This window comes from Aegilops tauschii, chromosome 5 (assembly GCF_002575655.3).
Source record: "Aegilops tauschii subsp. strangulata cultivar AL8/78 chromosome 5, Aet v6.0, whole genome shotgun sequence".
Taxonomy (NCBI): domain Eukaryota; kingdom Viridiplantae; phylum Streptophyta; class Magnoliopsida; order Poales; family Poaceae; genus Aegilops; species Aegilops tauschii.
In genome coordinates this window covers 335,979,485-336,002,883 of record NC_053039.3, presented here as the reverse complement: position 1 = coordinate 336,002,883, position 23,399 = coordinate 335,979,485, and the positions used below count along the sequence as shown (strand labels likewise).

Here is a 23,399-nt window from a genome sequence, read left to right as displayed (position 1 = left end):
ATGCGGCCGACGTGCCTGCACGAGCAATGGCTCTCATCATTTGACAGGACCAGGGACCAAAGCTTTCCGCCGCGACGCCGAAACCTGGGGTGAGAAACTGGGGGGCACATTATTGCCTCATCTATCTATATATGTGCACCAAGGTACTAGGCAGAATTAGAAATGCTTGTTCACAAGAAAGATGGGTAACTAACTACGTACACTGGAAAGAGCGGCGACTTTGCTGCAAACAGCTGATAAACTCGTCTGAACTGATGAAGTGAGAGTTATAGTCTGGACTCTGAAAACAACAGTTCAAACAACCTGAAGCGACCCCTGTCAGCTGTTAAGATGTTAAGAACCACAACTTCCTCAAAAACTGTCCAGGTGCAACACGTCTGCCAGCCTTTGCCAGGAAATTCAGTGGTTCAAGTGGATATTCGTGCTGGCACCATATATGGGTGAGAGAGAATCAACCGCTCGCACTTTCTTTCTGTAATACTGTCACTCGAGAAGAGGGATTGCGCACGCGGTACGGCTCTTGATCTTCATGTCCTCCATTCTGAGCCCAAACTTATTCTAGCTTTCTTTTCAACTTCAAAGCCAGAATAGTTTGTCTTCCTATGCTGCCAATCAGTGTGTTGCTGCTGACACCAGAAGTTGATGTTCTAATCCTAGGGTCAAAACATGTGGACTTCTAGACGATGTCACTTAATGGATCGTCTGAATTCACTGCATCATTAACGGATGACTTGCTCTCAATAGGCACTCGACAAATCGGGCAGGACTGGCACTTGTCAGAGCAAGGTCTGAGAGAACAACAAAAAAGAGAAGGTTGGACATTTGCAGAAAAATAAGAATGCGCATATATCAGTATGTAGCTTCAGAGCTTGAAAGTAATAACCTGTGAACGTACAGAGCACGGGCATATTAGTTAATGAAAATGAATCTTACTCGCATAGAACATGATGGCGGCATGGAAGCAGAACAATGCAGATGTCCCTCTCAAAGCAAATTCGACATAAGATCCGTTCCTGTATTTATGGACAAATTATCAGAAGTATTATTAGCTCGCTGAAATTGTTCCGGTCAAAATTAATCAGAATTATGTATTGCATCTTAAGTTTTAGTTCTTTCATGATGAGATCTAGTCTCTCCCAGTCATATTGCAATGTCTTGGACTTTTTAAATTAGCTAAACATTCTAAAATGCAATAATGCCAATATTCTAGACATTCTTAAGATGTACTCCGTCCCGAATTACTTGTCTTAGATTTGTCTAGATACGGATGTATCTAGACACATTTAGTGTTAGATACATCCATATCTATAGAAATCTAAGACAAGTAATTTGGGAAAGAGGTAATACTTATTGATCCTTTTTTTCAAATGGGGGAACCAAGCATACATTCTTTAGCCTCTCACACTGCTGTTGGCTAAGCATTGCCATTTTGCTTTGCTCTCCCAATGCTACCTGAAGTCTTTGTATCTGAAAGTATACATGACAAATTAGCTCCATGCAAACAAATAAGCTAGTGCAGAGAATATTAAAAAAAATAACCTCTTTGACAAGAACTTTTTTCGGCATCTCTTTTACCATCTCGGGGGGATAACTGCAAAATGTACTATACCTGCAAAGGTGCAGACAAATAACAAGACCAATTAATGGAAGACTTCAACTGTCCTGGAAGTATTCATAATGGTTCTAAGTGATTAGCTATCTTGTTATCTAAATACACATGATTCAAGATACGCATGCATAGGTGATCTTTTTTAGTTAATGATGAAAGAGCAGACAGTTGAATTAAATGTATTTATCTCTGAATGGTTCCCAATTGAACTGTATTGAAACAAGAAATCGGTTTTATTATCTTCTAGTGTCAAAAACGCTCTTATATTATGGGACGGAGGGAGTAGTTGATTAGTTTGCCCATATTTCAGATAATGTAACATTAGCTGACATCCTCCATATTCGACTATGGGCTCAACGTGGTAAGTTCTTTTAGATAGTGATGATTATCTTGTCTTCTCCCCTCCTCCCTCAACAAGACACAGACCCACATCTTTCCTCCTGATGCACTTCTGCAGCGCACTACTACATGTCCCCCAGTCCGGCAGTCCCCCTACCCAAAAAGGGTGAAACACAACAACAATAAGAAAAATGATGTGCCGCCGTTCTGTTTTAAGAGGCAGTGACCTCCATATAGGCAGTGTTTACTTGAATATTTATGTTTTCTAGCTTCTCATAGATTTATGTACAAATGATGCCATCTGTAGACAAGCAGAAACATGGCATATACAATAAATAACACTGGCGACCTATAAATCCAAATATTTACATAATTCACAACTAGATAGAATTATGTGGTGAATACCCAATGTTATTTGTATAGCATAAATGTGCTTGTTCCTCTTTGCTATCTTCGTCAATAGACCACGTAATAAGCCTGAACAGCAGTGGAAATTAACCAGATGAGAATCCAATCAAAACTCCTGTGATAAATATACAGCTTTTAATGTACAGAAGGAGGAGGGACTGAGATAATGAAAAGAGAAAACAAAGAGCATTTAGAACCTTGAACCATATTGTACCATCATAAACAACTCATTAATCTTTGATGAGACAGAAATATATCCTTCACTAACAATTCCATCTTGTAATTTAATGACAAGCCTTTCAAAGAATCTCCAAATGGCAAACAGTACAGCAACCACTTGGAGCAAAAGTATAGGTGAGAAAATAGCTCGAACTGGGATAAACCGTGCATAAGATGGAGTACCCTGCAAAGAATATAGACAGACAAAATGTACTTAGTAGACTAGCAGTTGAACAATATTTCAACATAGACTTAATAATCATACTGGCCTTCACAAACACTAGGTGACTACAAGCTTAACACAAAAATGGAATAAACAGCTCACAAACGGTACCACAATCTATGTGCAGGACAGAATACATAGGATGTTGGCAGTCAGCTCACAGATTTCATATGCCGTATCACATTGAACAGAAGTTGAAAGCACGGCAAGGTGGTAAAATAATGCTACCAATCAATTTTGAAGGGAAAAAAACATTTGGAAAAATGGAACTGAGCAGACCTCTAAGCGCATACATAGGAGAACTTGAGAAATTACGATAGGAATTATCAGTACAGGGCCACCAATATCCTGCACATCACATGGTTTGTCTACATCAGGATCCCTTTTGGAGAATAATGAAATATTGTCGTTTCAGTTGCACACTCTGTGCCTGCAAGATGAATTTATTGCTATACCAAGGATTGGCTGTATACCGACCATTGGATTGGACCACCTTATGCAGACAAGAAAAGCAAAGCACTGGGAAATCCTGTAAAATTTGTCATCAAGTAGTTAGTGAGGACTGCTCCATGGAATTATACTGTAATTTAAAATGACGGGATATCTTTGTTACCCAAAGTTAATGAATAAATCCCACCACCCCAGAGTAACTGCATCACCTGTGGCAAATAATATAACTTAGCCAATTCAAATGTTAGGTCCTCTTTGATTCAAAAGATTTTCACAAGATTTTTGGAGTAGAACCCTTAGGAATTTTTCCTACGTTGGCCTTTTGATTCGTAGGATTGAATCCTATAGAACTTTTTCCTAAGGAAACATTTGTACTACATTCCACAGGAAATCTAGCATCCACTCCAACTTCTTGGAAAAAATTCTTTGTTTTTCCTGTGATGCAATCAAACAAACTCAAATCCTGTAGGCTTCAAATGGGCATGCCATTCCAATCCTGTGTTTTTCCTATTATTGCGTTTCTACAATCCTGCAAATCAAAGGCCCACTATAGTATTCTGACCTATGGCTAAGTGCTTCAGCTTCTTAACATGTTTGACTATAGATGCTACCACTTGTAAACTAGTTATCCTCAAAAAATTACTGTGCAAATCCAGCAGAAAAGTACCTAAGCTAGATACATTGATGTAATCTAGTAGAAAGAGGGGGACATATATAATGTCAAACAGCACAACTAGACCACACTTAATAGTATTTGTATAGCTTACCGCATAGCTTGAGAAGCATGAGTGAAGTAGCTGCTAGTAGAAACACCATGGAAATTGCAACCCAGAAGTGCTAAGGAAATATGAAGCTGTTAGTAATGGTTAAGGTTAAGAGTTCACAGAATATTATCCAGTAATCAACATTGATATCTAGTGTTTTTAAAATACATTATGGTACACGTATATAAGTATGTCTAGAATTAGCACACATATCACTTTGTTGGACAAAGCAACATTTATTCAAAAATTGCAGTTTGCGGAAATGATTTCTACTGAAATGAAAAGGCTTATAGGTTTAGTTGATTCGGTTAAAAGGTGGGAAACAAGCCAACACAGGCCAAAAGTTACGGAACAGCAGGTGCAATGTGTACTCTGGATTCTTACAGGAAGCCTATCCCATATCTCTTCATCGGTGATTGTTTCCCCATGTCCAGGCATTAGAGCACCAAACATCCTAATGAGAATGGGAAAAGATAGGAAGCACAACAAAACAACTAGAAATGTTAGCTAAAGTATTCTTTACAACATAGTTTCTGAAATGGAGAATTGGTCACTCGAAGACGTCCAGTCATGTGTTCACATTACAATGTGCAAATAGCATCCCATAAAAGGTATTCAGAAACCCAACAGGCAGAAACAAGTATATAAGTGAAAATCATCGATTACTAAGTTATTATCATGTGCTTATTAATTCAATAAGATTATATTCACTGTTCAGCAGTTTCTACAATGTGAGACATTGAGTGAGAATGACATCGTACAGGTTGGATTATTACTGACAAAAATGTATTGTGCAACAGAGGTCCATCAGTTTGCATCATAGTAACATCTTATCATGGTTACTTGGCTAGGCAGTAGGAACATTGAATTGAAACCATCGCAAGTTTAAAAATACAATTGTAGTACAGAATGTTATCCAAAATATTATTTGTAATGCATGAAACTGAAGTTCATAAACCTGCAAAATGTTAATTAATGGTCATTGATTGGCAGTTGCAGAGCTTAACTGGATATCAAGCTGGGGGCAATCAATAGTGTATTAACTTAGTACGTGAAGATTTAATGCATGCCTTGATTAGGTACCTAATCGGATTTTGTTGGTACACATTAATGAGATTTTGATTTGCAAGGAGGGGGCCCACCCTGGCCCCAAGCTAAGCCAATGTTGATTGGACATAGAGGTGTTTAAAATCTTAGAACATTGAGTAACTCGGATAAAATTGGAAACACCAACTTTTCGATGGATTCTAGTAAATTTCCAACAGTGATACATACTCCCTCCGTTCCTAAATATTTGTCTTTCTAGAGATTTTAACAAGTGACTACATACGAAGCAAAATGAGTGAATCTACACTCTAAAATATGTCTATATACATCCGTATGTGGTAGTCCATTTCAAATCTCTAAAAAGACAAATATTTAGGAACGGAGGGAGTACAATACAAGTACAATTACAGTTTTGCCTTGAAGAATTGTCAGTTACCTGAAATTGTCAACTAACGTAATAATTTCCAAGGCCAGGAGTGGAAGGAAAACAAGCTTTAAATCTAGAAAAGGTTCACCCTGGCCTGCAGATGACAGATAACACACTCAGCTGGCAAGTGAAAATACAGAGACAAACAAAAACGAATGTGTTTTTTGGATAAATTCACAATAAGCTTTGGATTCACCATTAATACCTTCAAGGTAGATACAGAGAAGAAGTTCAAAAGCAACTAGCAAGGGTGTGGCAACAATGGAATGGCATGGAATCCGCTGTAAAGTTGAATAGTCTAATTTACTTGCTGCCAGACATTTCAACTTCAGAATGGAAGAATGAATTTGGAGCAAAGCTAACGGACACACCTGGTAATTTTGAAGCAACAAAGGAGCAGGCAATGAGAATCTATACCGAACAACGGCAGCATGGAATAACCACAGAGGAATGAAAAACACCCTGCAGATTTGTTGAGCATTTTGAAAATTGCAACATGCAGAGGGTTACCCTCAGTTCATCACCAGACAAAGTACAGCTTGGTATAATTGGGCAATGAAGATGAAAACAAGTTGTTCAGCTTTTTTTATCAGAAAAATAGCTGGAACCCGATTTATAAGACCAGTTACCGCTCAATCCCCTCCGATGGCTTTACTTTTTTTTTTAAATCTTCCGATGGCTATACCGAGTTATGTGCAATGAACACTTACATACATGCCAGTGATAACCATGCAGGCATGCAGCACAATACTAGAACTCGAGGCCAACAGCACATCATCAGGAGAGGAAAAAAAATGAAAGATGAACAGTAAGCACATGGTCTTAGCTGGTACTCAATTGGACAAAAGAATATACCAAATCACCAATATGACACTCTCTTGGGTCTGATCAACGCCTAGTCTTCTCGTAGCAATCAGCTGTGGACGCAACCTCATCCTCGCAGAGAAAGGGCTTATCCTTAGTGTTAATGCTGACTGCATGCTGGATCTGGAAGACCAGCAAAACGCTGCCGTCTTTGAACGGGGTCAGGCCTGAGGCTGCCATGCTGTTCGATAAAATCAGGGCGGGAGTGCGTCCGTGAGTATTGCACGGGTCCGGGCATGGTTCAGGTCGGAGCTTGGCACTTAGGAGGTGGCGCGTGTGGCATTGGAATCACCTATTTGTAGACCTTATAACACTGTTTCCTATCTATCAATGCATTGCGAAGAAAAAGCTTTTTGCATTTTCTGGAAAAAAGATCCCCAATAAGAGAGCTAGGCCGTTGCCCCGTACAAATTTTCTACAGGGATGTTCTCAAATCACCAATACAAATGCATCATTTCCCAAACTGTCGAGACCCGAATCTGCGTGTTCAATTGGATTGCAGCTTTCCAGTCCATCTATAACGTGCCAGCTATTTCCTACTGTCGTCGTCCTCAGCTATAAATTCTAAACAAAGCATCGGGAGAAAAAAAACACCAGCATGCTCAATCTAACTACCTCAGGGTTGCTATAACTGCACAAGATTCAGAGTGCACAACACAAAGTGACGCACGGTTTCAGGTGCCCGCCCAAACTCTCGCCGAGAACTATTATGGACTGGTGGAAGTGTGGTCATAGCTAGGGTATGGGGTTGGGGCCTTGGGGTGCTCGGCTAACTTACCACCAGGAGCGGGAGACGAAAACGCCGTCGAGCTTGAGGGCGAGGAGGGTGGTGAAGCAGAGCAGCAGCGCGTGCGCCGCCGCCTCCCGCGCCGCCCTCCGCACCCGCCTCCACGTCCCCGGCGCGCCTCTGCTCGCCCGCGCAGCGGCGGAGGCGGAGGCGGCGCCGCCTGATGCTGCTGCTCCATGTGCCATCGTGCGGCGGCGGGCTTCGTTCAGGAGCTCTTTTGTTCGTGATCTGCGTGCGTGCGAGTGGAACGCGAGAGCGACGCGGGGGCCCCGGCCCGTTGGTGTTTTGCTGCTCGTGTGCTTGTCAGCTTTGGATTCATCATATCTCACGGTCCGGAAAACCGCATTTTCCAGGATAAGGCCACCGCTTTATTTCCCTTTCTTGGCTAGAACCCGTGTGGTTTCCTCGCCGTCAGCTTCGTCTGATTCAGTCTATTTCGATAAGGATTTGCTTGCCGGGAGCAAGGGCTATAGTACGAAATACAAAGACCCAAGGGGAGAGAAATCCCGAAGGCATTATATGGTAAAGGTCAAGCATACGCGGCGAACATGCGAGAACAGGATTTGAACCCTCGTTGGTAGCCCCAAGCTCTCTACCACCGTGCCGGGGGCAAGGGCTATAGTAGAGATAAAAATGGACCGAAAGTGTCAAACAAAGCAACATTATTAAATAAAAAATGGCAAACCATTGCAATGCAGGCAAAATTTATCAGCATACAAGTGAAAGGCCTTCGTAACAGAACTGAACAGAACTGCACCATCCAGGATCGTAAGACCTGGAGATAACACAGAATGGGGCGCTCTCCTTCGCCCTAAGTTGCCCACCCCTACAGCTTCATCTGAATTACTCCCAGAAATTACTGGGGCAGTTGTTGTGTTACAAGATACATTAGCCATTCACAAAAAAATCTGGCCGCTCATCGTACAATCTACCGCTCGCCTGTTTCTTTTCTACTGTACAGCAATTCAATCCTCACAAACAGTGACGCGAGGACCGTCTAGGTAGGATCACTTACAACTCCGCTTATTAGCCTATCTTCTTCAAGGGCTTGAATTTGATCTTTATTTTCTTGGTCGGCGGCGGCGTCAGCGTCCGTGCCGTGTCTACTGCAGCATCCTTGTTTGAAACCTGGGGCTCCGCGCTTTGCTCTGGAGCCGGTGGCGTTGCTGCCACAGTTCCTTGCGAGTCAGAGGGTTTCACTACTATATCTTGCTGAGAAGAAGCTCTGTCACCTTCCTTCTGCTTTCGGGCCAACTCTTTCTCCATCTTTTTCTTCTCTTTCTTAAGGCGCTTCTTCGCCAGGTACTCGGGGTCATCTTTCTTGTCTCGTTTTTCATCTCGGTTGCGCTTCTTATCTTTCTTGTCCTTTCTCTTCTTCTCTTTAGAGTGCAGACCATTGACGGAGTCTGGAGCTTGGGTTCCAACATAGCTGGTGGATACTCCTTCAAGCTGACTGCCAGGCTTATCCACATCTTCCCGCACATTGACGGCAGGAGAGAACTCATCCTTGGGAACCGCATCTAGCCTTGAATCAGCAGCATCTGTCCTTGAATCGGCTGTACACTGTAGTTCCTTGGAGATTTCATACGTGTCCATTACTTTGGCGTTGCTCACGCTTGCGGACATCCTTGATTCACGGTCATGACATGAGTTCTGCTCCTCAATATTATGATTACTTGTGGTCGGTGGCTCATTTGGCGCTCCAACCATAGGGGCATCCACCGACATAGAACTACAAGGACCCGCTTCGTTTTCATTTCTTCCACCATGTGAATGATCTTGGTGATCAGCACCATCTGCTTTACTGGATGATGCACTACGCCTAACCCTAATTTTGACAACATTCCTTCTCTCACTGCAGTTAGATATGTTATCAGCATCTTTGGAAGGTCCAGTGGCAGGTAAGACCTCACGGACACTAGGAGTGCTAGTGGAAGGTTCTTGAGGCCTTGATAGTTGAGGAACCGAGGAATCAGCTTTAGTATGCTGATCAACTGATATCTCCTGGACCAGTGGAGAGGGGGCGACAAACTTTGGAACTCCATACAGTGTTGGAGACCTGAAATAGGAGATATATCAGTATAAGGGTACAATATACAGCAAAACATATTTTATGTTGGAAGGAATGCTCAATGACTTCAGATTTGTCCTTGATACACTAATGAAACATTGCCTCATCTTTTTTTAAATGACCATGTATATTGACCAAAATTCCAGCTGGCTGTACCACAAAATAAAAATGGAAAAGTAGGTAACAATTAGCGTTGATCATGCATTACCTTTTTCTAGCAGAATCATGCATTACTTAGCATAATGATAACTAAGGATACTAATTGGCACAACTCAGCAACACGCCAAATAGCTTTGCAGTATAACAAATCATGTTGAGTACAGTTCATTCATTTGTATCCCATTTCAGGAAAGCCAACATATATGCAAAGGTTGCATCTAGCAATATAACAATTAAACATGAGAGAATGTATCAACCTACATGTGAAGTAACAATTACTAACCTTCCAGCAGCAATTTGCAAAATGCAGAACACATTATGGCGAAGAAGGACATTGTTGTATGCTTTTTTGCTACTGAGCAGGTGAAGGAGACCAAAGAGTGTTGGCAATTTTATCTGATCAGTAACGTTAGATTCAACATTTGCTTGACATATGCGCAAGACATGAACAGCCAACTTTGTCGCACCTGCAATAACTCAATGTCAGGAAATCAAGTTAAACAAAAAGAAGCCTAAAGTACACCAATCTAACCTCGCAAAGATCTTTCTTCATCTGTATATTTCAAGAACAACAAGAGAGCTGCATCTAGCCCCTTATGGTGAAGCTCGAGATCAAGAAGAACCCTGCTGGCTTCTATTCGGACTTTCCATGGTTTATCCATGCTACGGAAAGGGGCAATCAATTCACAAATACGATCCTGCAGTAACAAAATTTTGCACCATATGATTGGGTTATGCAGGAAGAACACCGACAATAAGACAAGACAGTGAGGACTATTATTGGGATCGTTCTTACAAGGCAAATGGAAGATGATACCCTCTCCGCTATACGTGCAAGAGCTCGAATGCAGCTGACAGTCAAAACCCCATTGTAACCAGGCATAAAGCTGCATGAAATTTTCAGGCCAGTTAGTAGGAATCACCTTGATCGGAGGACAAGTAAATGAAAAAATACTACTAGGCCAATTCCACGAACTTGTCAAATTGCAGGAGTCGGTCAATACGCTTCAGAAGAGAGGATAGGAGACCTATGCCCTGAAAAAGGAAATCAAATGCCATTCACCAATATCAGTGGCCTCTCCTAAGGTTTTCTCTAAAGAACACTTGACAATATTTCAAAAGAACGCCCGAGAATATAAACCAAAGGGATGTTAGCCCTATTTAAGTTAGGGGCAAATGGATCAACCTACTGACCGATCTCGCCTAATTGGTGGCTCACTTTTTATTCACGGCTCAGGCATTAGGGCCAAAGCAAAAGGATTTAGGATGGACCAATGTATCAGCCCAACCCAGTCCACTTGCATCCTTAATTTCAATGTTGGCAGAATAATATATGCACAAGTTGAAACAACAGATGCACATTGGGCCAGGGCTGGATTCACTATATCGCCATGACGTCATGTCATTTAAGATAAAGAGCAAACCTCCAACATAAATTTACACTAAAATTGGATTAGCAAATAAGATGGAAAAAATTAACTGAACAAATAGAATTGTGGCAGGTACATCACCACGGCATGACCATAAATATGGTCTGACAGGAAAAAGCATAATTAGTTCAGCTATATAGAGTGCCCACACTTCCTTAACTAGTAATTTTTTTCTCATCTAGCAAGTATTCCTTAGGACTGGAATATCACCAAAGAACTAGCCATGGACAGGGGTGCGTGGAAGCTATCCATGTGCCACAACCATGAGTTGGTTGCGAGATCTTATGGGTTTCAGCTCTAGCCTACCCCAACTTGTTTGGGACTAAAAGCTTTGTTGTTGTTGTTGTTGTTGTAGCAAGTAGTCCTAACAAATTTGAGTACAGATTATAAGCCTGATCATGCAGCCACTGTATGTAGTCAATGTGCATACTGTATGTAGTCAATGTGCATTCATACAAACCTGCTGGCCAAATTCTACTTCGCCTATTGCTTGGACCATTGCAGCTAGCCAGTAGACATCAGAGTATACATTTCCGTTGTTATCATTATACTGAAAATGGTCAGGACAAAGATAAGTGCAAATGATTAGAATTGTTGTTACATCAACATGTAAGCATAGGGCTATATGTTATTCGTAGGTAAAATGCAAACCTTCAGAAGCTGAAGAATAAATTCAATAGCTTGTCTCGGGCTGCTCTTATCTGATGATCTAACAAGAGCTACTGCATGAGGAATTGCCTAATCGAAAGAGTGCAAAGAAAAAGATCAGTGCAACAACAATGGCTTGAGTAAAGATAACCATGATCATTGATTTACTAACTTGATCAACAGCCATTAAATTGAAATGGTGTCAGCAACATTTGTATGGATAAAGCAATGAGATTAGAAATCCCCCCACCCTACTTTCTTTCTATTTCATATTTTAGTTGAAATTTCATGATCCAAAAGTCCTTGGAACACCGAATCAATTGAGTTTTTTCTGTAGTAAAATACAAGTCACAATATTGACAGTTAAGCCTGCAGAATATCCTATGGGGGCATGGTTGCCTCCACAATCAAGAACATACGAATTTTCTTTTCTAATGACCCAAGAGGAAGTCTATCTTGCTATTCTGGTTATTCTCATGTATGACTGTAAGCCCAACTCTTCTAATATTGTCAAAAAATATTGAAACTAAATTTAACAAACTAAAGATGAATGTATGAAAAATCTTGGTAATGATGCTATACAATGGATTTTGTTGACACGGTTAATCACAAATACAATTCCTACCTCAGTGCATTACCTCAAGAACAAAGTATTCTGGAATGTCATGGAAGTCGTTCGGCCTATCATTAAAATAAAATAATGTTTATTACACGTTTAGAACACGAAGCAAACATAGCCATGGATACATAATAGTTTGTGACTAATGACTAAAAACAACAGGTTTATTGAGGAATGCAGATCCTGACCTGGGTAATCCAATATCTGTATCAAACCGGCGGCTTTTATAGAATTTAACCAGATGAAGCAGCCCAGCTAAATCTGTCTCCTAAATGAAGAGAAAAAACAATTCAGGTAAGCAGCAAAACAAACAGTGTAGAAAGTGTCGTTACACCAAAGCATGATCCCTTGAAAAATTAATAACTTATCAAGATCTTCCTATTTTTTGACTGCACAGTGTAAACAAATGAAAATGCCAGCATAAGCTATTAAAAAGGAATTTAAAGATCTAGCCACCTCAAAAGCATACTGCACACATGGCAAAAGTCAATATATAACTTACTACCGATTCAAGATTTATTTTCATCGTTTGATTTTCCACCCTATCTTAAGCATCCGCGTCCACCAGCAGCTATATGAATGCTACATTTGATATTTCACAGAATGGATCTTTTGAAGTAAAACTCCTGAGGATAAAAACCGCCTTTCCAACCCTTTCACCACAAATGTATTAACTAAATAAAATGCATCCTATAAATTATAAATAGTTGCACGCAGATGGAAACTTAAAGAAGTGTACCTCTGATGCAGTTACCGCTAATGCATATGCCGCTTCAACTCTAACTCTCCAAAAGGCCTGTTGTGTTACCAATCAGTACGAAGTGACATTGGAATTAAGGTCTCAAGAAGCATGATGAAATACCTTTGTATCATTTAGGAAATTATTGAGGGCATTAATCACAGCAAAAGAGAGCTGGGGTAATTTCTCCAGAACAGCTATTGCCTGTGACTGGGAAATGACATCTTTGTCCTTCTCCAATTGATTGATCTGCCAAAATGTCTCAAAACATTAGAGTGAAAAATAGAAGAAAAAAATGTAAGCATATATCCTAATGGCATCATGTTTGGTTAATTATTAATTTGCATTCTTCCTGAAGCTTAGACTACAGGCAAAAAGTCATTTCAATAAGCACCACCATATACAGAAGTCTGACAAATATGAAAGTAATGTTGAAGCTAATTAACTTATCAAGATTCCCTGCTCTGCAATGTAGAAGCAACTATACCAACACTCTTATAGACGCTTGTCCAATTGTCTTACTGACATTGAGGAAATTACATTATCTAAAATGCATATGGATATTTTATGCATTTATTTGAAGACCAACAAGGAAGCAGAGACCATTTGTATATACACAAAAAAAAATTTGAAGGATGCAGTAGATCAGAAAGATGCAGCATAAATCTGACCAAGCTCAGGCAATATTGTGGTGCCTAAGGCAGAACGGAATCAGAACCTCAAGGCAAAAACTGAACTAGTCCAGATTCAATAAACACCTTCTGAACATACAAAAGATACTTGCCTTTGTGTAGCTTAATCTTCACAACCGAGTATTGGAAGTTTAACAAAATTATCAAAATGGCAATGTAAAATAAAGTGACGATAGATCTAGATAAATAGGGAAGACTCCAGCAGTTAAACAAGAAAAAATTACTAATTTCCTTCATACAAACTATGCAGCATTAAACTAAAGTCAACATTAAGTTTATCTGGTGATACGCACCCACATCTGAATAGGCTGGTGAAAATGGATTTCAGCAAGGTATTCCATTTCTGGGTCCACTCTGATCCATAGTAAAGGGGAATCCATGCTGCAGTAAACAGATTTGAAATAAGTTTCAAGTAAACTGCACGATAAAGAAAGAAGTGGATTAGTCAAAATAGACCTTGTGCGGTTCTCTTGAGTTGAAGCATCTACGTTGTCATCAGAACCATCAGGCTTGGAGCCCTTTTTGGTTTTCTGAAACCGCTTTGCTGCTAGTTTGGAATGGCACTGTAATTCCACCACCTGCAACGCTTCACCAGCCATTGGCAGTATCGGATGATCATACACTCCATCAGTTTCATGAACACGTACACTCATCATTCCTGGCCATCCAGTTGCACCTTCTTGAATATCACCATTCACGTGACTATCAGAACCGGGATCAGCTTTTGCTGTACAACCCCGTGAAACAGCTAATTCGACCAAATTTCTCCTTTTGTTATAGGAGATTCCCAATCTTGCAAGCAGAAGGAATGCGTAAGCATGTGGAGATAACAAAAAGATTGATTTCTTCTTACTGGGTAAATCCAAACAAGGAATGCTCTTTTACCTCATAATTGGACATCCACAAGATTCAATCCACCGTGGAAAGAATTCTTTGAGGAATGGGCGTTCAAGATTGCCAATCTTATTCGCGAGGTGCCTAAACTGAATAAATGAACATAATCTAATAAATTCAATTGTGTGCATACTACAAAGTTGAGGTTATGCTGCTAAATACTCCCTCCGTAAACTAATATAAGAGTGTTTAGATCACTAAAGTAGTGATCTAAACGCTCTTATATTAGTTTACAGAGGGAGTACATATGTATGTGTCTTTTGTTGATGTGGCAATGGCCATGATGGATGAGTCTCATCAGATAGCTAGAGCAACAGAGTGCAGAAATGAACAAAGAGGGCCCACCAGACTAACATAGAAGTGCTAACATATTGTGAAACTACAGTAATCAGCATGCTACAGTGCTTAGTTTAACGTACGAGAAGTTATGGCCCACAATGGAGTGTAACTAGAACATCAGCACAAACATTTGTAGAATATCATGCGCCACTCCTAATATATTGAATGTACATATTCCAGGCTGAAAAAAGGCATATTCGGAAATGCCAAGAGAAGTTCCAAACTAAAGATCACAAGCATAAAGCCGATAAACAACTGGTTAGATGAGAGGTATACCTCTTTCGTACTTAGTGTCCTCGAGGCACGAGTCGAAGCAACTATCATCTGCAGAATCTGGAATAGGAAACAACAACCACATCATCATAAGTGACAATGCTCATAGCAGTCAATCAAGAGGATCTATAAGCATTAAGTACACAAAGACAACAGTAGTTAGATGATAAAAAGAATGTTCATTCACAACAAACATTTCCTTTTCTTTTGCATAAAGTATAAATATTCAACAATTCAGCAAGTGTTGTTCATTGATAGTCATGTAATCAAATGGCTATCAATCTGTATCCTAGAGATACTGAGGTATGCAAGTACTTTCAGAAGCTACATCAATTGCTTAAGCAAACTGCTTCACTGATGTAGACAGCAAATTGTCAAAAATACAAACACCAGAATACCAAAGATGCACATAGCAACCTTTCGAAAAGAGTCTGGCCCCATCTGTTTCTCCAATGTTTGAAGAACAGCCACCTGTTTCAAATACGAATGTGAGAGAATGATGCATAAAGCTAGTGGTATAGTTCACAAAAACAAAACTTACTGCCTTCAATGAACGAATTTTCCCATATGAGCCAAGTGTTTGAGTTCCATACAGATCAGTTGAAGCATCAGGAGACCCCAAAGCAGTTGCACCGCTGACATCGAACTGGCATACAGTGCAATTGGCCTATTACAAGTACACAAAAGGATTTCAATAAATAACAAACAAGAATCTTGTGAGTCAGATCAAGATGAGAACGCATTGTTGTCGAGAATAGTTGGAGCATCAAAGCCAGAAAGTCATATTTAATCCCTTTGGCAGATTTATTTAATCATTTGGGTTTATCCCTTCAAACCAGACGGACAAGATAATCCCAGAAGGTGGGGCAACAAGAACGCTTGGAAGTTAGGTCCGCTCAAGTTGGACTTTCTACGCCGTATCAAGGTGAATGAATATAAAACAACAGGCAATTGAATCAAGTGAGGAAGTGGTGAGATAACGATAAGATGGCTACAAAGAAATAACAAGCGGCTTCATCAGATAAACATTCTTGAAGGTGCTCCAATTAATTAGGAACATTTTGTCTGAACATTGCAGCACACTTCTACATAACATGTTATTTGCATTTCTACTCCTATTTACAATTTACGAGATAGAGTATGGCCTGAGATGCATGTGGTGTAGAACGAAATACCTGAAAATACACAAGTACATCATGTAAAATTGCAAGTGCAGGTACTACGCTGTGTTTGGCTTTGAGGTGGCTTATGATAATCTTGTTTGGCTAACCAGTTTTCACCTACTTTTATCGTTTCGCTAACCATTTTTTTTCTGTTTCCATGCTATTTTCCCACGGCAGATAATAAAATTAGTTCAGAACAGCACAGTTTAGCAACTGCAAACTCAGCCATAGTACAAAAACATATCCCAAGGACAAGAGTCAAATTCCTATTGTTATCTACCATAGACTGTTCTAACAGCAAGATCAACTAGAATAGCAATCATTCATTTACAAATTAGCACTAGAAGGTAATGCACAACAGCAAGAACTGTATATAAATAATTCTGACAACAATAAAAACAGCATTGTGCCAGTGTACTAATTTCAGAACACTGCAGCATTATGAACTAAGATACAGAAGCGTTTTAGCATCAATTAACTCCAGCTTTCCTTTAGAAAGAAATATTAACAGCAAATGAAACCATTCGAGCATCAGCAACTTTCAGGTAACTGACTTGACTTTATATTTCAATATGATAAACTAGTTAATTAATCTAGAGAATCCTGGTTCAAACTTCAAAATGGGTAGCATATGTATGATTAACAATTCCATGGTAAAAAAGAAGCTCAATAGAAGTATTTTTGTAAGTAAGACAACAAACCTTGAAACGCCTATAGCGTGCCTCGTTATTCCCAAGGTAACGCTTGATAAAAAGATCAGTAAGAAAACCAGCCAAACCATCCAGTAGCCAGTCTGCTCCAACAGAGTATTATATCGTCAATACTTCAGCAAATTTTACCTACATAAGTAGTACCACATATGATCTAGCAGGTATATATAATTACCATCATTTGGCTCTTCCGCACTTGTGTATATGCCAAACCACTGCCTTGCAAGAGCATATGCTAGTTTGATTCTCGTGCCAATAATCTGAACTATTTTATATGTTAGATACAGCAGTAGTAGCTATTATATCTCAACTAGGTAAGTTGAGAATCTGCTAGCAAAATTTTAATTCAAATATCAAAGCAGAGCAAAACCTAAACAAGTGAACCTCAGGCTATTCTTAATAATGGATCTGTCAACTATCACCAACGTGCATGTCTATTAAAGCATTATGCACCAATCATACCCGAATCTGGCAGAACTATTGTGCATACAATTAAGCAGACATATTCATAAACAAATCAGTGAAATCAATTGGTCAAACTAATAACCATACAATAATAACATCTAATGCAGATGACAGACTCATGACACAAAATACGAGGGGGGTCCTGTATACCGATCCGGAGGGAGTCCTGCATACTGTGGTTCGTGAAATAGTCACACACAATATTGGTGCATTTGATATGGGAGAAAGCAGAGAGAACACAAGCATACACCTGGTCTATAACTTTTTCATCATTTAAGATATCTGCACTGAAGATGCATGTGGAGGCTCCAAAGCTTGTTGGCGATACTACCATTTCAGATGGAAGAAAAATTTGCTTGTATAAACCAAAGGGAAATGATGCCGCGAGATAATCTTCGTAACAGCTGCAAAACAACAATCATGAAAAACAAATGTCAAGAAAGTAAAAAGGTTCAGAAATGCCAAAGCAGAAGCTTCTCAAGATATTAGTAAATACTAACTCCAAACAATAATATTTTGACAAAACTGTGTTTTGTTTAGCACCTGTAAGCATCGTGAAAGAATGAGATGGTGTTATCGAGCTTTGACAAAGTCGAAGATAAACACATGTGGGATACACTTATTCCATTCTTGTCAGGAAGAACTTCAAATGGGCCTACAACCAATGATATCCACTGTGCACTAACTGGAGTGCTCAATTTGTATACATAAGTTTTCCTTGGAGGATCTTCCTTGCTTAAGACCTGCATAGTGCAACATCAACGAAATGTATAAGCAAAAATGCTGTCAATCATAATGCCCTAATCAACAAGCCAGGTTGTTCCAGAAATAATACGGCAAGAGATCACATAGGTTTTCAAAGAATATAGAGTAATAGGCATACTACAACACACAAAGTGTGTATGGAAGGTTCATTGTCAACACAAAAAAAAAGCATCAGTTTTCCATTAGCAGATACTACGTCGAGTCGATTCCTTGCCTCACTGTGATACAGATTGAAAGCATACCTGGTAAAGCAAGTCCCCATTGCTGACTGCAACTAGATCTGTGCTAACTGTAAACTCCAAGTCAAACCTGGGAATAGCATCATGGTATAAAGAGTATTGTTAACAACCAACATCAACTACAATAGCAAGATGAACAGGCAGAGTTAAGTAAAGTCACTTACGGACAACGTTGCGTGGCACTATCAATGCAAGGGAACCAACAGTGTGCACGCCTTATTTGACTATTACTATGCAAGACATTGTTGACAAAATGAACGCCAGTTTCGGCCTTCTCCAAAATATAATCTACCCGAACCAGTTTTGTGTTCTTCACCTACAACAATTTACAATAACACATCATAACTACATGTTCACTCTAGAAGTGTAAAAAATGATATTAACATGCATTAACAAAACCTTTTATACCTTTTCGTTCTCGATTTGCATTTCCTTTTCTTTCTCATTTTCATTTATGACTTCCTTTTCCTTTTCCTCGTCCTTCTCCTCTTTCTCCTTTTCCTTCTCTTTCTCCTTCTCCTCTTCAGTTTCCTTCGCCTTCTCTGTATCCACCTCCATCTCAGTTTTCTCTTCCTTCTCATTGTCTTTTGCATCTTCTTTTTTGTTCTCCTTTTCCTCTTCCTTACCATTTTCCTCCGCAGAACCATTGCAGATTTTAACTGCTTTGTCATCAGAAAATTGAACATGTTTTCCACCAATTCCTTCATGCTTTTCACCATTATCATCACCCGGTAGCTCAGTGGTTGACTTGACCGATCTCTCAGATGAAATGATGAGATTAGGTACAGCTTCACTGGTTAGAGAAGAGACGTAAGCTGAGCATGCAGCATCAGCAGCAGTCTTCAAACATGATACTGACAACCAACTCGACTGATCATCAACGTTTTTCCAATGAGGAGAATACTCAAACTCAGCAGCCTCACCATCCACCAATATGTTCCTAATCGTCATACTGTCAGCATGTAGAGCAAAACTATCGTTCTCAGCTAGAAGAACTTTCATCTCGGTGTACCTTAATGAATGGACCAAATATAAAGTTTAGCAAGCTCCCATGGGATCATAACAAAGGTTTTGCACTATGGATACTCGATTGACGATGAACTAATAATGAGGAAATTAGCACAGCACCATCGGTAAATAGGGATAAATTGGAAAAATACCATACAGTGCAAGGATGGCATGCAGGGCCACGTGTTAGTGTGACTTGATATTATTTTTTGATTTCTTTAGACAGTACTAAGCAATATTGCCCAATTTTATTAGATTTTCAAGAAAACACCAACCAGTAATATCTGGGCACCTTCAGGTCCTTCACCCAATTACCCATTGGACATACTCACAATGACAAGTCAAAATGACTATGTCCACAAGTACAATCTGGGATTCAATAATCTAAGAAACAATTCATATGCAGAGATCTGGAAGCTCAGGGGGAGTTTGGTTCCCAGGCAACATCCCTGCTAGCCTGATTTGGCGCCGTGGCAGGCGCTGGTAGAGAAGGGAAGGGGGGAATCCGGAAGGAGAGAAGGAAATTAGGGATTCCAGAATTATTGAATTATTTCCTGAAATCCTAGTACACACTACTGCTCAGATGACCAATTTTAACACAGGAAAGTATGTGAACATCTTCCTTATGTTGAGAAGACAACTACATAGATTCTATAGCGTTGTATGAGTAATTCTCGTAGCGTTGAGACAGTCCAATCCTTCCATTTAGATTTTTACAGATCAGGACTAGTTTCTGATGCACAACTAAAATTGCATCTGGAAACATATACTGAATCAATCATCACAAGTCTCCAGAACCAAGTGTACCAATTAGAAATTCCTGTTTTCGAAGAAAAGCAGACTCGCATTTGCATACTAAGGAACTACTCCCTCTGTTCCTAAATATAAGTCTTTTTAGAGATTCCACTATAGAGACTACATTCGGATCTATATAGACGCCTTTTAGAGTATAGCTTCACTCATCTTGCTCCGTATGTAGTCTATAGTGGAATCTCTTAAAAGACTTATATTTAGGAACAGAGGGAGTACAATGGTAGCCCATTTTTACCAAAACTTGTTGCCTCCATAAAAAATTGCTTACTATGGCACATGCCTCCACTCAAACTGATCCTAGCAGTGATAATTTAGCTGTTAAGCACATAAAGTAGCTTGCAATTTTGCCTCTACAGATACAATTTAATAATTTATTAAATGATAAAACAGCTCTTTATGAAGTTCTTGAATCCATTGAATTTTTGTATGAATACCGTGGGAGTGGGAAAGTTTCCTTCCAAATTACTGCACTCTCAGCATGCCACAATTTTTACTTTGTTTTTTTAACTTCTCTTACATGAACCCAGCAAGCCATGGAGATGGATTGCTAATCAGGACAAGACTACTGTATATGTTTTATCAGGCTATATCAGCTAACTGTAACCTCATTTTTAACAGTTCAACTCGAAAATGCTACTGGGCATTTGCCATTTTGCCTACCGCAGGGAGCAACACATTTTCTCATGGTGAAAGGCACACTATTATATTTATTATATTGCATAATTAACACAGAAACTGGATAATAGCAGCAATAGATGCACAGATTGATAAACAGACCAAACTAAAAACAACCAATCCTGACCAAATACAGAGCAAGAGGCTAAGCACTACCATTTCAATACAAATGTAAGTGTGGTCTCTACTCAATTAACTCCGATTCATAGATAAATCAAACAAGACAAGAGTCAGTGCCTTGGAACTAACTGCCCCACGGCATTGCCCAATTTTTTAAGCATTGCACAATTCAAGCTCCAAAGCACAAACACAAACGCTCACAGCACCAATATACCACTCAATCGCCAACTCCAAACCCTAGCCCTCGCGGCAGGAAGCATATGACACTAAGCATCCCCAAAAGGCAGCTAAAGTCGCGCGCATTAGGGCACGGGCATGAGTGGGTCGAAGCTATTCGGGCAGAATAAGCGGCGGCGAGGCTCACCCGTAAATCAGCTGGTTCTCCATGTCGATGGAGAGGCACAGCTTCTGGTGGAGCACGGTGGGGCCTCCGCCGGCGCCCCCTTCCGGCTTCTGCTTCCGCGCCTTGGCCATCGCGGCGCTCCTCGAATGCTCCCCTCTGCGCTGCTCCGCCTGCTCCCCTTCTAGGGTTTGGAAGCTGCTAAAAGGGGGTTCGTCGGTCGGAGTACGGTGGTGTCGGGCGGCTTAGTGAGGTGGTGGTGGCGGAGGCGTGGAGGGGCGCCACGTCATCGGGCACTCCGAGGGACGCGAAGCCGGGGGGGGGGAGGCGGGTGAATTTTATAGGCCAGATGAGCGAGCGCTCGCCGGCGTTGGAGCCCGTCGCGGCTCAGATCTTTCGCCGCCCGGCGGCTGGGCTGCGTGGATCCGGTGTATGGGTTGCGGCGTGGGACCGGAAGCCTCGACGGGCGTGACGACTGACATCGTAAGGTTATGTCCCGGAAGTCTATAGACCCGATCTATGCTAGCTGTGCAGCTGGCAGCTACCCTTTTCTTCCATTCTGTTCTCTGATGTGGTAATCGGCACATCGGTGGCTTCTGGCCGTGTTGTTCGGCTGTGGATTTCTAAAAGTAGTTGTGAAAAATCTGCTGTGGAAAAACAGCTGTGGAAAATCTGATGTAAAAAATATATAGGTCATTTGACAAACCAGCTGATACAGCTTTTTTAGATTTTGGCCCGCAGCGGAATCAGATTTTGGAAAGCACGTCCTGGGCTGCTTCCGTTTTTGGTTCAGATTTTGGCAGCGGATTTCTGGAATCGGATTCTGCTGGGTTCGCCCTTTGGTTCAGATTCTGCTGCACGGCAGCGGAATCCGTCGATAAAGGCTGAACCAAACAGGGCCTTTAGGCCGAGCGAATACTTGAGGATGGGCTGTTGTGTGGGCCTGGGATTTAAAGTTCGTCCCCCTCAAAAAATCCAAATGAACTTATGGGCCAGTCGGATTCGAAAGTCCAACTATGATCTCGAGCAAATGTTGATGATGATAGGTTAGCCAAGTTTTCGTATTCTCTTGATCAGGGTAGACATGTTTAGTTGCTACAACCTCCTGATCCCTTCTGCATTCCTCTCCTTCAGGAGTTTGATGAATAAAGCTTGGGTTTCCCCTAAAAAGAAAGTCTGATCTCGAGCTTCTCAAAAGAAAAAAGTAACTATCGCAAGTTCATATGCTCCACTACTGAACAGTGAATTCAAATAAAATGCCAAACAAATTATAGAAAAACTGAAATATTTACACATCAAACTTGAAAGACTTTTCTAGGTGCCTTCAAAACTTCGCATTGAGATGACATCTGAAGAGTTTGATACAAAAAAAAAAACAAAATCAGAGCTTCAATATGAATGTCATCTCAGCTCGGAAATTTGCAAGCACCTATAAGCGTCTCTTCTCTTTGATGTGCAAAAATTTCAAAAAATTTAATATTTGTTTTTTTATTTACTGTTCACCCGAGTGAAGATAAAAACCGCTCTCACAAAGCTACCACATTTGGATGTGGGTATACACTCAAAATAATTTAGAAAAGACGAAAAAACATGTATGCGCGCATACAATCACCAATCACCATTACGAACGCACATACGAACATTCTACCCCTATGGACACGTAGGAAAGAGTGAGCCAACAGATTTTAAGATTGATGAAGACACTAAAGGCACCTTGTTATCGATAGGAACATCGCCTATACTGAAATAATTTTTCTCTCTATGAGACACACAAGTTTCAAACTAAAATTTAATCTTTGATGGGCTGAGGATACAACCACCTTCTTTTTTGCGGGAAATCACTTTGTATTAGTCACGTAGCATCGCTACTATAACATGGCAAGTTCAGGCGTGGAGCCTAGCCACGTCATAGTGTTGGGAAACGTTGCATGAAAAACAAAAAAAAATCTACACACACGCAAGATCTATCCATGGAGATGCATAGCAACGAGAGGGGAGAGTGTGTCTACATACCCTCTTAGACCGTAAGCGGAAGCGTTTGTTAACGCGGTTGATGTAGTCGAACTTCTTCGCGCTCCAACCGATCGAGTACAGAACGTA

General features: G+C 40.5%; 2 protein-coding genes across 6 annotated transcripts; both read right to left on the bottom strand.

The window, feature by feature from the left end:
- Positions 1-219: 219 nt before the first annotated feature.
- Positions 220-7,436, bottom strand: LOC109763623 (uncharacterized). Of its 5 annotated transcripts, XM_020322491.4 has the most exons (15): positions 7,129-7,435; positions 5,858-5,948; positions 5,692-5,767; positions 5,496-5,580; positions 4,397-4,466; positions 4,016-4,085; positions 3,412-3,457; positions 3,276-3,327; positions 3,078-3,146; positions 2,554-2,759; positions 2,354-2,425; positions 1,540-1,609; positions 1,387-1,467; positions 934-1,013; positions 220-788 (listed from the first exon to the last, which is right to left on the bottom strand). In XM_020322491.4, exons 1-15 carry the CDS (start codon positions 7,320-7,322, stop codon positions 677-679), a joined length of 1,374 nt encoding a protein of 457 aa, XP_020178080.1. In that variant the 5' UTR covers positions 7,323-7,435; the 3' UTR covers positions 220-676. The 5 variants fall into 5 exon arrangements, 4 of the variants coding, with proteins under 4 accessions (XP_020178080.1, XP_020178066.1, XP_073356431.1 ...); XR_005757359.3 differs by having other exon boundaries at positions 2,354-2,471; positions 5,692-5,948; positions 7,129-7,436; XM_020322477.4 differs by having other exon boundaries at positions 5,692-5,948.
- Positions 7,437-7,824: 388 nt separating this feature from the next.
- LOC109763614 (transcription initiation factor TFIID subunit 2) lies at positions 7,825-21,890 on the bottom strand. Its single transcript, XM_020322460.4, has 25 exons — positions 21,324-21,890; positions 18,752-19,355; positions 18,508-18,659; positions 18,347-18,413; positions 17,883-18,082; positions 17,590-17,743; positions 17,050-17,134; positions 16,866-16,957; positions 15,543-15,668; positions 15,419-15,472; positions 15,005-15,061; positions 14,381-14,478; positions 13,952-14,287; positions 13,789-13,876; positions 12,927-13,052; positions 12,804-12,860; positions 12,253-12,332; positions 12,084-12,126; positions 11,449-11,535; positions 11,258-11,347; positions 10,344-10,402; positions 10,164-10,254; positions 9,900-10,065; positions 9,651-9,834; positions 7,825-9,196 (listed from the first exon to the last, which is right to left on the bottom strand). The coding sequence occupies exons 1-25, from the start codon at positions 21,431-21,433 to the stop codon at positions 8,164-8,166; spliced, it is 4,239 nt and encodes a 1,412-aa protein (XP_020178049.3). The 5' UTR covers positions 21,434-21,890; the 3' UTR covers positions 7,825-8,163.
- Between the last annotated feature and the right edge of the window lie 1,509 nt (positions 21,891-23,399).

What these genes read in the sequence shown, in the direction of transcription:
- LOC109763614 (XM_020322460.4), bottom strand. Translation starts at nt 21,433, where the DNA reads ATGGCCAAGGCGCGGAAGCAGAAGCCGGAAGGGGGCGCCGGCGGAGGC. An exon ending in TGTGGATGTCCAATTATGAG is followed by an intron (nt 14,288 to 14,380) that starts GTAAAAGAGCAT and finishes TCTGCTTGCAAG; the next exon opens with ATTGGGAATCTCCTATAACA. An exon ending in ACAGATATTGGATTACCCAG is followed by an intron (nt 12,127 to 12,252) that starts GTCAGGATCTGC and finishes TTTTAATGATAG; the next exon opens with GCCGAACGACTTCCATGACA.
- LOC109763623 (XM_020322469.4), bottom strand. Translation starts at nt 7,322, where the DNA reads ATGGCACATGGAGCAGCAGCATCAGGCGGCGCCGCCTCCGCCTCCGCC. An exon ending in TTCGTCTCCCGCTCCTGGTG is followed by an intron (nt 5,949 to 7,128) that starts GTAAGTTAGCCG and finishes ACAAATCTGCAG; the next exon opens with GGTGTTTTTCATTCCTCTGT. An exon ending in CATGCTTCTCAAGCTATGCG is followed by an intron (nt 3,458 to 4,015) that starts GTAAGCTATACA and finishes TATTTGCCACAG; the next exon opens with GTGATGCAGTTACTCTGGGG.